Raw genomic sequence first — 14,972 nt, 5'->3', positions numbered from 1 at the left:
CCCCATGATTAAGTTTATTCTTCCTTGCTCCACATTCTCACTTCTTCCTAGTCCCTGCAAGTCACAACAAATATGAATACCGCAACCGGTATCAAGGACCCAAGATTTCGAATGGGGTGAGTTATTAGAAATGATAGTGTAAATACCTGCATGGTTGGGTTTGACTTTCCCATCCTTCACATCTTGCTGGTACTTTGGGCAGTTCCGCTTCCAATGAGCTTTTTCATGGCAATAGAAGCATTCAGCCTCTTTTGGGTCAGAAGAAGGAGTAATGAAACCTTTCTTAGTTCCACTTGAAGAAGAGCCATCAAGGGTCCGAGCCTTGGTACCCTTCGAAGATCTCTTTCTCTTCCTCCCTCGACTTTGCCCGATTGCCAAGACCGAAGTTGAGTCTGGAGTAGGAGTGATAGCAACCGACTTCCCCTTAAGACCTGTTTCTGCGGTCTTGAGAAGTCCCTGAAGTTTGCTGAGGGTGACCTCTTCCTTGTTCATGTGATATGTCATGCGGAATTGATCATAGCACGATGTTAAGGAGTGCAAAATGATATCTATTGCAAGCTCCTCAGGGAAGTTCACATTAAGCTTCAGCAAACGATCCACATACCTTTGCATTTTCTGCATGTGGCTCGTGACGGACTCTCCGTCCTTCATCATGGTTGTTATCATGGAGCAGATGACTTCGTACCTCTCTTGTCGTGCACTTTGATGGTATCTTTCCATCAAATCTTGGTGCATTTCATAAGGGTAGAAATCTTCATAAGACTTTTGGAGTTCAGCTGTCATGGTGGCCAACATGATGCAAGCCACCTTGGTTGCATCTCTTTCATGAGTATGAAAGTCAGCGATCTCCTGTGGAGTTGCAGTGGACTCATCAATTTCCTTAAGCTCCTTGTCAAGGACATATTCTTTGTCCTCGTAGCGGGTAATCATCCTGATGTTTCTGATCCATTTATTGAAATTGGATCCATCAAAGGTGACTTTCCCACACAAACTCATAAGAGTAAAGGAGCCATTAGGATTCGAGCCAGAAGCATTATTTGAAGACATCTGAAAGAGAAGAACAAGTTTAGTTTAGATTTAAGATAGTCCTTAATAAAACACCCAAATGTAATATTAAGGCTAGGATCCAATCACAATATAATATAACTTAGAAGAGGTATGCCGTAATCTAAGCTATACCATATTTGAAAGGTAGGTGAATGACGATTCACCAATTTCCACCACGAAAACCGAAATATTAGATATTTAGTTTTTATTGGTTTTAGAAATTCCTAGATTCTTTGAGATCCAATGAACTTTTCAAAGGCATGTTTCAATCTCGGGAGTGCCCTCCAGGTTTTGTGACTGGGATGCCGAGGATCACAAAACGAGGTGTGAAGTAATCATGCAAATCACTTGGTACCCTTAAAGTTTATCACTCAATCGATGTGCCGGTAAACCACACACGCTCCACCGATACTATAATAAACCTTAAGTCACCCTTTACCTACCTTGTTAAGTCCAAGTTAGTGTGCCGGTTAACTACACACGCTCCACCAACGACTTAGACAAAGTGTAAAGTGTAATTTCATGGATTAGCACCTTATTCACATTTTTCCTAAAGTAACTAAGATTGGGAATTTAATAAACATTTAGTTACTTTATTATATTCATCATACTTTGAATGAGAATTTATAAGTCCTTGTCTTACCCGTTCGGCTAACGACCCTCCACCAGTCAAGCAAGCGGTGGGTGAGAATGTACACCCATTAAGTCACCATTTTATAGGCAACAACCTTATACCCACCTTATAGACCGGCTTCATGAATGAGGCGTACTAGCGGTAAGACGACTTTATTCTTATACATATATATATAATTATTAAATTATCATAATATAAGTATAAGGGTTGAATTAACTTTTAAAATTCTAGGGGTTGGAACTTAAAGTTTTAACTTAACTTTACTTGTTCCAAAACTTGAGGGCAAGTTTTGTAACTTTCAAAAATTTTCATTTCTTGTAACTTATGAGTTTAATAGAGTAATAAAATGAAGAATCTTCATTTTTCTAACTCTTGTGTTTTCTTAATGTTTTTTAACTCAAGTGTGACTCTTGGTTTTCCATAACTTAAGGATAAGTTATGGACTCCATTAAAACACATTATGATCAAGAATTAATCTACCACATAGGTTACAAATAATTCCTATGATCATCTAAAACATCATAAGAACAAGAACATGAATATGAACATAATCAAAAATTACATAAAACTTTGTAATTTTGATAACTAGTTGTTGTAAATGAATTAGCAAAGACATTACACCACCAAAAACAAGTTTTCAATTACCAAAACAGTTTAGGGTAATGTTTCTAATTCATTTTCCAGCAACTAAATCGAAATTCTGCACTCATTCGACCCTACTCGCCGAGTGCATAAACTGACTCGCCGAGTTGGTTGAAGATACTCATGGACTCGACGAGTCCCCCCTATAGACTTGACGAGTCCATTCGCAGACAGCAAAATTTCCGATTATGTTTTCAACTTTTAAGCACAAATAAGAACAAACAAGCCTAGGCTCTGATACCACTGATGGGTTTTGAGCATTCTAACACTTCCTAAGTGTACATGCAACCCTAATAACCTTGGATCTATGTTTGTCTAATTATCATGCAAAGTTGAATTCCAAGGTTATATTCCTATCTAGCATACATGGGGAACAATTTTAACATAAAGTATAGATAGAATAACTTACCTTGTTGTTGTTTGTGTTCCTTGAAACCTTGTGAGCCTAGCACCCCAAGTGTGATGCCTCAAATGCTTCACACAACACCAAATGCTCTTGGAAGAACTTATGAGAGAATACTCACTTCTTCAAAATCGGCCAAGCCCTCTTGTTTCTTAGTGTAGCCGATTTTGGGTGGAGAATATGTTACTTATATAGTGTTGACACATCTAGGGTTAAACCCTAATGTGTCATGACTCTTCATTTCCATGACCCATGGGTTTGTAACTCCCATGGAGCATCCATGGAGCATCCTATGGGTGGAACCCAACTTGATGGTCCATGGAGCCTTTTAGCCCATTATACAAGATATGGATGATTTACATAATCAACCCATATATTTAATTAGTTATCTTTTGATCACTTAATTAATTCTAAATTAATTCTTGATCAAACTAATCAAATAATATTATTAATATATTAGAACTTATAATATATTAATAATCTCCAAGTGTTATTTCTCTCATTTAGTCTATCCAATTGCATGGTGCCAGCAACCCAAATGGACCATGCCGGGTCGGGTCAAGTACATACCAGAAATAGTTATGGACTTAGACACCTTATCCAACACATGATTCATACATGCAGAACTTTATAATGCACTTGAATATTTATTAGGGAAATCTTGATTAAGCAGATGAATTTCATGACTACATTTACAGTTTCAATTAAATGATTTATCGTATCAAGGATTCTGGACAAGTCTAAAAACGAGTGGAATCACAAGTGTTGTGATTTTTTTAGTTTACTTGGCTTTAAGATTGAATTCATGGGATAAGATACAACATTAATATGTACAAGATCATGCAGCTTTTGCAGACACATCATGTAACACTTGAAATTGATATGTTTATATTTAACCCTTTTTAATTAAAAGCATTGCAATTTTGGTTCTTTTGGCTAGTACGGGGGGTGTACTATAGAGTACGCTTGGCGTACTAGCTGAAGTCTGATCGCGAGCATCGACCTCGTACGTTGGGCGTACGTTGGCTAGGGGTAAACCCAAATTTTTAGGGTTTGTGCCTTATTTAAGAAACATTAACCCACCTTTTGGACATTTTAGACCGGCCTCCACATCCTCAAACCCTAATTTCGTCCATTAGCCTTTTGTGTGGTGCTTCTGAGCTCTAGTGAAGCATTTTTAGTGTATTTTGTGCTTCTTGAAGAGGAAGGAGAAGATTGACGACTTATCCTTTGGAGAGGAGCTTAGAGATCCAACTTTAGCATCTCCATTTCGTGGCTTTTGAGGTATAAAGGTCATAGCTTGTCAACTCATTTCATATATCAATTCATTTGCTTGTTTTTTGTTATTTTGTTCCCTTTTAGTTGGTTCTTATGAGCTAAGGTTGTTTATGGAGTTTAGCCTTTTAGATCTGGACATATTAAGGGTTCCTTAAGCATAAAGATGCAAACTTTATGGTGTTTGTGGACTCATGCATGTGTTAAGTCATTTGTTAAGTTCTTTTGAGCTCTAGAGCCCCATTAAGCCATGCATGCACGTAAAGTTCCCAACTTTACGTGACAAGTCATCTTTTAGGTCAAGATCTAAGAGTATGGGGTAGGGATTGAATGGATTAAGCACTTTCTGATGAGGGTTGGCCAACTGGAGAGTACGTTAGGCGTACAAGTTGGTATGTTGCGCGTACTAGCCCCAGAGCATGTACGCTAAGCGTACGAGCTTAGTACGTTCAACGTACTCAGCAGATGGGCTTCAGAAGTTTAGGCTTCTTGGCTTTGGGCTATGTTTGGACTCTAGGTGATTAGGGCCTTGTTGGGCCATCAGGTCTATTTTGGGCTAATGTTTTTATTTTGGGTTCACTTGGTTGAAGGCCCACGAAGGTACTTGGGCCCAATTTGAAAAATTTGGCCATATTTGGGCTTTGGGTGATTATTTTGGAGTTTGGGCTTTTTGGACAGTTGTATTAAGCCTTGGCCTTGGGCCAAGTTAGGTAAAGGGTAAAAAGGTTTTTTTACCCTAGTTTGGACTCTTACTGTGAGTCGGGTTCCAATTATTAATGAGATGTTATTTTGTGATTGATAGCGCGTGGATTTTAGCGGGCTAGCAACCAAAGATTTATCTGTTAGATTCAACAGTACGAGGTGAGTCTTCCTCACTATGTTTAGCGGGTCAAAGGAACCAATGTCGATCCATGGTTTGTCATGTTAGGGTGCTAGATGTATGAGTGACTCTTGCATGTGTATGTATTCTTAGTGGGCGGGGCCCAACAGGTAATATGTATGTCATTACTTGTTATACTTGTATGTTTGGGCGGGGCCCATTGTGAGAGTTAGGGCGAGACCCATTATACTCATTGGGTGGGGCCCGTTATGCGAGTTAGGGCAAGGCTCTTCATACTCAGTGGGCGGGGCCCACTGTGTGAGTAAGGATGGGGTCCATTACACTCATCGGGCAGGGCCCATTATATGTTTGATATGTGTGGTATATGGTATTTGGGGGAAACTCACTAAGCTTTGTGCTTACGGTTTTCAGTTTATGTTTCAAGTAATTCTGGTGCAAAAGGGAAGAGCTCGGGGTGATTGCAGTGCACACACGATATAGTTCTGCATTTTCATGATAACTGTGATAATTTGTGATGTTTGATACATTTGATCCTTTGGAGATTTATTTTGATGTTTTGGGATAGTTTTTTATTAATTGAAAGGTAAAACTTTTAGGTCTTATTTTTGGGATGTTACACATCACCATAATATACCTTTAGGTAAACGTTTATACTGATAAAGATACCTCTCATATACAGTCATATCTTTTTGAAGAAAGTTGTTGACAACTAACCACAGTAAACATAACATAAACCATGTTTTAACGAAGGTACCCCTCTGAAACGCTCTTCATGTACGTTATGACCTAAGAAGGTTGCAATCTTTAATACTTTTGCAACTTTAATTTCATTTAACTTTTTTTTTTTTTGGGAAAATGACTCAAGAGGATAACCAACTGTTGAGTTTGTTCTCATTTGGTCTTTTTTTTTTTTTTTTTTTTTTTTTTTTTTTTTGTATCTAATATACCATTGAACTTATTGTTTGTGTTCACTATAACCCTTTGACTGACTATACAGGTGATAGCCAGTCAAAACGGTTATGATGAACACAAACATCAAGTTCGATGACATATCGAGTACAAAAAAAGGAAAGTGATCGAATGAGAACAAACCCAATAGTTAGTTACCTTCCAGAGTGGTGGGCGCTCTTTTTGATTTTTGAGCAATGGTATCACATGGAAAACTTTTCATCCGGACTCCTCAATACATTCCTCAATACATCTGATTGATTAAAACCATTTTCTTCTATATCTGTCCGATTAAGAGGCTAAAAAAACTTCAACCAAATGCTTTGAATCCGAACGATTCACTAGTGAGTGATATGAAGTTAAAGATTTAATATGTATAAATATGTTAAGGGAGTTAAGCTTAATTCGGGGTTTTGGATAAGCAAAAAACAAGTACAAGTTGGGACTATACTAAAGCGTTGGAATGCTCAAATCAGAGTCCTTTTAAAATACATTATAAACATGTCCAAATCGGGACATCACTAAGTTAATGACATGACCAAGTAGTTGGGGCAACCTAAAAAACATGGGTATGTTCAAGTCAAGACTACCGAGTTTGGAACATGTTGAAGTAGTGAAACTACCGGAGAAAACATAGGTAGGCGAAAATTAAAACATCCATCTGAACCATCATTAGTACTTTTCTTGGCTGTTTATAAAGTTCACATTATTTTACACACCATAGATTATAGTATTTTTGATCCATCCGGTAGTAACACAATTTCTTTCCATAATTTATTAAATAATTTGTTGCGAATAATAAACTATGTCTCGTGAGTTGTTATCAAGGTTCATTAAGTGTGAATCTTGTGAGGGCCTCATTAGAATAACAAATATAAATACGAGATTTAACACTAAATCTTAATGTATGAACTAAAAATAAGACTCTTGACGGATTAATGAATCCATAAATGTATGTAAATCCTAACAACATTCGCATTTTTCCACTTAACAATACTAATTTATTAATTTATGCCAGATAATCTTGAAATATAATTTTTTCGTAATAACACACAGATAATTCTATTATACTCCCGAAAAAGATGGTCTCTAAAATGTACTTGTTTGATGTAATTTATCTCCGATTATTTAAATAACAAATGGGTTCATCCAATTATTAAAAATACATGATACATGATTGATAATATATAATAAACAATTTTTAAAGCAGACGTAAAAAACACCGAGAAAAAAAATAATCATTTTATAATTGATTATTACATAATAAAAATTAAAAAGACTTCCGAAAACAAACATTCGCGTAGGAAAATGATTGGAAAAATATCGTTAAAAATTAGGAATGCTGCCATAACATTATTAGCATGAAACAATAAGGATTCCGCCATTAAAATACCACAAAAACATCTCCGAATCCACGCTTCCTTCCAATTTCCTTCCTTTTCTTCTTCACCATCACCCATTCCATTTGATTCTTCCGGATTTCTCTCATTTCTCTCTTCCGATCGACAACGTATTCTAACGGCTACTCCAAACCCTCCGATTTAGGGTTGTTTTTGTTCGATTCGATTCGATTCGATTTTGATTTGATATCACTATCAATCGGAATGTCGCATGAAAACAATGCTGGAGTCGCCCGGTTGAAGATCGGGTTTGATGACCACAAGCCTGATTACGTAATCATGACGGAACCGGAAGGATTAGATGACGACCGCCTCGGCGGCGGTGGCGGTATGGCTCCGTCGCCTTCTTCTCCCTCCGGAGACTGCACTAGTATATGGTGGTCATTTTGGTGGTGGGGAAAACTCGTTTTTCTTGTCATATTCTTAGCTATTTTAGGGATTTGTTTCTTCGCATGGATCGGACCCTTTCTAATGGATAAGGTACGTTGATCTATCTACAATCTATTACACTGTTCATCCCAATTACATTCAAACTTCTTACAAATCGACACATCTTTCACATTTCTGGATCACAAGACTACAATCACTAAACATACTACCAAAATTCTTGTATTTCAGGAGGTTATCCCGATTTTAAATTGGGAAACCGAGACATTCAGCAAACCAGTATTAGCAATTTTAATATTCGGCTCAGTAGCACTATTCCCCAGCTTATTCATACCATCTACACCATCAATGTGGGTTGCAGGAATGAGCTTCGGTTATGGTTTGGGGTTTCTGTTAATAATCAGTGGAGTTACTATAGGCGTATCACTTCCTTACTTCCTCGGTTCCTTATTTTATCGCAGAATTCAAGTAAGTAATCCCCAAATCAACTGAATCATCTTCTACACCCTTCTATTTCAGCTCATTAGGGTTTGTTCTTACTTTTTATCCAGTCGTGGTTAGAAAGATACCCAAAAAAAGCTTCGATTATAAAATTAGCTGGTGAAGGAGATTGGTATGATCAGTTTAGAGCTGTGATGCTATTAAGAATATCACCTTTTCCATATGCTCTTTACAATTACTGTGCAGTGGCAACTGATGTTAAATTTGTTCCTTATTTGTTTGGAACTTTGGTGGGAATGGTGCCTGAAATTTTTGTTGCAATCTACACGTAAGATTCGTCTGAATATATTGAATTATAATTTACTAAAACTATAACTAAAAAAGATCCAATTCTTGTGTTTGTTTCTTTAGGGGTATAATGATAAGAACTTTAGCGGATGCTTCAAAAGATCAAAGATCACTTTCGATTCTTCAAGTTGTGTTCACAGTTGGGGGGTTTCTTTTAACAATTGCCACAACTATAATAGTTACAGTTTATGCTAAAAAACGACTCAGTGAGTTGCGACAAGAGGAAGAACAATTGTCATTGCTACAATAGTAGTGTTTTCGGAGGTTTTTTTTTTTGAACAGATTTGAATTGATTTGGTTGTATATTTGTTATTTCTACCTTACAAGAATTGTATATAATTTGTTTCTCATGCTTTAAATGGTTTGACATATGTTGATTCGTTTTTGTGTGTTTGTTGGGCCTTCTTAAGTTTGTATGAGGTGTGTGACAAAAAAAGCATAATATGATATGCATTTGACTTGATGACATGGAACAAAAGTTGTAGTTTTGTACAATTAGAAAAAAACTATTGGAAATGTGGAATAAAGTGAGACATGAAGTTGCTTTTATCTCGTTATTCCATAACACATTAATGTCCATATTCTCATGTTCATAAATAAAAAATAGGGAGATTAACTAAACCAACTTTTAGGAATAAGAAAAATGATCATGTGGTTTATGTTTTTGGGAAAATGATATTTTGTCATGAATTTTATGTCATATTAAAATAGATTTTTAAACGAAAAAAATACATTAAGTATGTTCTTTCATTCTGGACTAACTTTGTCACATTAAAATACGTTTTCAAACGATGAAAATACATCAAGTACATTCCAAATGGTGGATTAGGAAAAAAAAATTATTCTGAATTTTCTAGAAGAAATCTGAAATTCTATGAACGATTCTAAAATTTTGAGAAAATACTTTGTTTTTTCTACTCAAATCTACCAAAATTATAAAGAGGCATAGCTAATGGGATCTAGATACGATAAAAGAACTATATTTGATTAAAAAATGGTGATAGCTGACACTTCAAAGTAACCATTTCAGATATGAACAGAGGAATATTTTGATTTTTTTTTTTTTTTAATTTTTGGTTCAAATTAGAAGAAAAATACACATTATATATTATCATTAGTACTGACCCATTCTAGACAAAGCGATCATTTTCACAAAACACTAAAATACTTTTCCTTTTTGTTAACAATGCCATTGATAAGTGTTAGTTTGGTTAATATCCCTAGAAATAACTTATAAAACATATCATGTCATCTATTGTGTAACAAATACAATCCTTAGTTAATTTTAAATCCAAAATTGAGAGTCTCCCAAGCCCAATGCTACCAATTGGGCTTTCAGTTGTTGAATCCCGTCTTAATGCAACTAGGTTTTCAAGGTTTCACTAAGGCCGATATCAAGATAAATAATAATCAAACATTGGTTTGTGAACTTTCTTTGTTTTTGTTGCTTGTGCTACGTTTTCTTTGAATGTTAAACCATTTACATTTAAATTTGATAAAACTTTAAAAATGGTCTCGTGGTTTCAAAACTTTTAACAAATAGTCCTTTTCACTAACTCCGTTAGCTTTTGACCGTTAAGTGAAGGACATTTATGTCTTTTCACTATTACAAGGACAAATTTTGAAGTTTTGCCCTTATTTTAAAAAAGAGAAAATTATTATTTAATATAGAAAAGGTCTCTCTCTCTCTCTCTCTCTCTCTCTCTCTCTCTCTCCATTCACATCTTCACTTGCTTCCTCGAACAATCAAAATCTAATTCATAAAATCTTTCATACTAATCCAATTTATTCCATTGACTTCTCAATCATGACCATGGTGATAACTTAATACGCCATAAGATCAAGCTTTCGATCGTCAAACTTCATGGGTGTGGAGGGAAACAAACAAACGATCTTGAGCAATGATCAGATGAACACCACAAATAAGAAATCAAACCCTAAACTAACTTTACTACCTCTAATCGCCCTAATTTTCTACGAAGTTTCCGGGGGTCCATTTGGTGTAGAAGATTCAGTCAAATCTGGAGGCGGAGCTCTACTTTCATTACTAGGGTTCTTAATTTTCCCCATTTTCTGGAGCATCCCACAAGCACTAATCACAGCCGAACTCGCCACAAGCTTCCCTGAAAATGGCGGTTATGTCATCTGGATATCATCAGCGTTCGACCCTTTTTGGGGTTTCCAAGAAGGGTTTTGGAAATGGTTTACTGGGGTTATGGATCACACACTTTACCCTGTATTATTTCTCGATTACTTGAAGCAATCACTCCCAATATTCGATCAATTATACGCTAAAATCCCAACCCTTTTAGCAATTACTATCTTATTAACTCATCTGAACTATAGAGGTCTTCACATTGTCAGATTTTCTGCTGTTCTTCTTGCTTCTTTCTCACTCCTTTCATTTGCAGTCATGGGTATTCTTTCAATCCCTAAAATCAGGCCTAAAAAGATGGATAACTTTGGATTTCAAGAAAGTTCAATGGAGGGGTTACTTCAATAGCATGTTTTGGAACTTGAATTATTGGGATAAAGCAAGTACATTAGCTGGTGAAGTTGAAAATCCAAGTAGGACGTTTCCGAAAGCTTGATCTCAAGGCCCCAGGGACCGAAGGATGAGATTGTCTCTTGATGTAGCAAAGAGGTTCTTCAGGTTGCAAGATATGCTTGGGATCGATAAGGCCAGCAACATTGTCGACTGGTTGCTCATGAAATCAAAACCCGCTATTCAAGATCTACTTCCCCAACAGTTAGACCGCACTTGCAGTCTCATTGGTCTGTCAAATAGCGGTTCTTCTGCATCAGAATGTGAAGTTATGTTTGGAATTGATGATCAATCTATGGAGAAAATTAGGGAAGATACGGTGATTATAGTAGGCAACGCAAAATCTACTTCCTCTAGTAGTAACAAAGAGAAGAAAAAGCTTGATAGAGGAGTTAGGAAAAGTGCGTATATTCATCACTGTCTTGCTAAAGAAACTAGGGAACAAGCAAGAGCAAGGGCAAGGAAGAGGACAACTAAAAAGAGATATAACAAGATTGGTGGGGGTGATGTTGGTGGTTCTGGCTCTGATCAGTATTCTAAATTTAGACCACATTTCGATCAGGTGATGAATCAAAATGTAAATTGATTAGGGTCTTGGATTCCCTTTGGCCGGAGAGAGAGAGAGAGAGAGAGACATTTTCTATATTAAATAATATATATATTTTTAAATAAGGGGAAAACTTCAAAAATGGTCCCTGTAATAGTGAAAAGACAGAAATGTCCTTCACTTAACGGTCAAAAGCTAACGGAGTTAGCGAAAAGGACCATTTGTTAAAAGTTTTAAAACCACAGGGACCATCTGTGAGGTTTTTTGAACTTAGGGACTAAACTTGATATTTTTGGAAACCACAAGGACCATTTTTGAAGTTTTGTCTTTAAATTTTGTAGTCGGTATAAATATAGATGTTACTAGGTGAATGTCCGCGCATTGCGCATAAATACGTATATAGTTGAAGCCTTTACAAATATATATATATTTTTAAATATAACCATAACATTATTGTTAAATTTGATATAATAATTTTTATATATACTAAATTGATATAATATATTGATTATTTTGAATTATATGATAATATATACATCTATTATAAATTCATAATTTCAATCGTTTGAATGATTTCTACCCGCGAGTTACACATGAATAAAATTAAATATAATATATGATTTAATATTATTTGTAATTGTTTTTATTGTTAATTAATTTTTTTCTAATTTATTTGCTTAATGTTTTAATTTCTATCATTATAATTACTTAAAACATCAAACATTGTTTTTATTTTTTTTATTTTAAAGCTAACAATATAATCATTTATATAGAGTTATTTTTTACTATTGTTATTGTAAGCTATTTTAAGCTACTTATTTAGAAACTTTTAACGGTTATAAAAATATATTTAGGAAATATTTTAGTTAAATTTAGGTTACAATTTAGTTTTTGCATTTATCACTATAATTTATCACTTTTAAATATTTACAAAATATTTTTTAGTTTTTTAAATAGAACTGGAATTTATATTTGAGTTGACATTGTAATGTGCAGAAACACCTATATAGTTGAAGTCTTTACAAATATTTGGTTTTTTCAATATAACACTAACGTTGTTGTTAAATTTGATATAATAATTTGTATACTAATTTGATATAATATATTGATTATTTTGAATTATATGATAATATATACATCTATTATAATGTCATAATCTCAATCGTTTGAATGACTTCTACTCGTGAGTTACACATCAATAAAATTAAATATTATATATGATTTAATATTATTTATAGTTGTTGTTATTGTTAACTAACTTTTTAAAATTTATTTGTTTAATGTTTTAATTTCTATCATTATAATTATTTAAAAAATCAAACATTATTATTTGATTTTAAAAGGTAACAATATAATCATTTATATAGAGTTATTTTTAACTATTGTTATTTTAAGCTACTTATTTGAAAATTTTAACGATTATAAATATATTTTTAGGAAATATTTTTAGTTAAATTGATATTACAATTTAGTTTTTGCATTTATCACTTTTAACGATTTACAAAATATTCTTTCGTTTTTTTAGTGGAACTGACATTTATATTTAAGTTGACACTGTAATGTGATATTTAAATTAACAATTTAAGTATTATGTCCAAACTGTTAAAAAGTTGCAGCTTTAAACTGATTATGATTTACATACAACATTTTAAATCTAATAAATTAAGTATAATATATTAAAATTTAAAGACATAACTTTATAAATAGAAGTAAATATATTCTTTTAAAATTGAAATTTAGTCTATTTATGATTACACTTTAGGTTTGATATTTATTTAACCTTATTAACCAACTTATAATCATTATTAGAAAGACACTATAATTGATCACTTTTAACTATTTATAAAATATTCTTTGGGTTGTTTAGGTTAAATAAAATTTATATTTAAGTTGAGAATTTAATGTTCTATTTTAATTAATAATTTAAGTATTTTATACAAATTGTTCAAAAATTATACCTTTAAAATGATAATGGTTTACATCCAACAATATATTAAAACTAATAAATTAAGTAAAATATATTAAAAGTTAAAAAAACACAATTTTATAAGTAGAAGTAAAGATATTATTTTAATATTAAAATTTAGTTTACATATGATTACATTTTAGATTTGATATTGATTTAACCTGATTACCAAATTATAATTATTATTATAAAGAAGTTGAAAAGTCATGATAGTTTCAAATGATTATGGTGAAAGGAAAAAAGAATGGGGGTTTCAAATGCATGATATTCAAGAAAAAATGCTAGCTTTATAAGTATGTATGATAGTTTTAAGAAAATCAACATGCCGAGAAAAAAAAATAGACGGACGATTATAAATTATGAAAGATTGTTTATTTCAAATAATAATAATAAATAATAAAACCAAATTTTCTAACATTTAAATAAAGTCATCATAAGCTCACGTAAAAATAAAATACGGATATGAATCATCTTCAATCCGATACAACAAACAGACATATTAAATAAAATCAAATAACCAATTTCGAAAATTCTAAAGAATGAAATAGTTTAAGCCAAGAGCAACAAAAAACCTCCGAATAATGAAACTAGAAATCCATAGATCACTGATACTTCCAATTTGATCGATGTTGATACACTTGGAGCTGGAGCTGGAGTCATTGTTTGTGGTAGAACAGCAATAGCAAGCTTCATTTTTCTTAACTCACAATGTTTCCCCACACCACATACATACCATTTCATTCCTGAGGTCTTAAGTGGGATAACATCTCGTCCACTTGTCAAGGTCCCATTGGATACCGGTGCGATAAGACATTTTTGAAAACTGTTTCCATCGACTTTCATCACGTTGTGGGCACCGGGTGCGTAATTGAACACTACATCAAGAATTTCAAGAAACTTCATTACTTGAATGCCAAGGAAACGTGAAATGGATCTAGAGACAATATTTAATATGAGTGGCATAAGGGAAGCTAAAATGTAGAAAATCTTAAATATATTCACACAAGCGTAGAGAGGCTATTTCCGTAGATAAGATCTGATATATGAAACGTGAGCCCACGATGGTAAATAAAAAGGTTAAGGGATAAAGAGAAAAAAAGATGATAATAATGAAGATGGAAGTAAAAAAGGAGACATGTAATATGGTAAATAATGTATGAAAAACACAAGTGTATTATATAAACGTACCAAGTGTATCTCCAACCATAAAAACTTTATCTTTGGCCCAAACTTGATAATCAAAGTCAAGAGTCCAACCACTTCCATCCCCAACAATATATTCCTTAGCGGAGATTGAAGTTGCAAGAACAACAATTGTAGCCATGAAGATGATGATCCGATGGGAGGCAGCCATTTTTGAAATAATTTTGAGATTTTTAGAGTAGATTTCTTTTAAAGAAAGCACCTAAAAATAGGTTGTAATTTGGTTTATGATATAAAAGGTATAAGATTGTTGTCTATTTATACATTAGTGAATGTAGATTAGTGCAAAGTATGGAACGGAACCGGCAGTGGACGGCAATCGCATTGTGGATTTGGTCTTTATTC

General features: G+C 33.7%; 1 protein-coding gene and 3 pseudogenes across 1 annotated transcript; 3 read left to right on the top strand and 1 right to left on the bottom strand.

The window, feature by feature from the left end:
- The first annotated feature begins 7,099 nt into the window (after positions 1–7,099).
- Positions 7,100–8,759, top strand: LOC144999659 (uncharacterized). The gene is made up of 4 exons (XM_078958785.1): positions 7,100–7,670; positions 7,809–8,045; positions 8,129–8,346; positions 8,430–8,759. Exons 1-4 carry the CDS (start codon positions 7,395–7,397, stop codon positions 8,614–8,616), a joined length of 918 nt encoding a protein of 305 aa, XP_078814911.1. The 5' UTR covers positions 7,100–7,394; the 3' UTR covers positions 8,617–8,759.
- A 1,370-nt stretch (positions 8,760–10,129) lies between these two features.
- On the top strand, positions 10,130–10,957 carry LOC144999727 (putative polyamine transporter At3g19553 pseudogene; annotated as a pseudogene).
- Positions 10,958–10,963: 6 nt separating this feature from the next.
- Positions 10,964–11,560, top strand: LOC145002976 (transcription factor TCP18-like; annotated as a pseudogene).
- Positions 11,561–13,862: 2,302 nt separating this feature from the next.
- LOC145002975 (blue copper protein 1b pseudogene) lies at positions 13,863–14,778 on the bottom strand (annotated as a pseudogene).
- Positions 14,779–14,972: the final 194 nt, after the last annotated feature.

The sequence above is a fragment of the Lactuca saligna genome, chromosome 6 (genome assembly GCF_052625555.1).
Source record: "Lactuca saligna cultivar CGN05327 chromosome 6, ASM5262555v1, whole genome shotgun sequence".
Classification (NCBI taxonomy): domain Eukaryota; kingdom Viridiplantae; phylum Streptophyta; class Magnoliopsida; order Asterales; family Asteraceae; genus Lactuca; species Lactuca saligna.
This window is presented reverse-complemented; position numbering and strand designations above follow the sequence as displayed.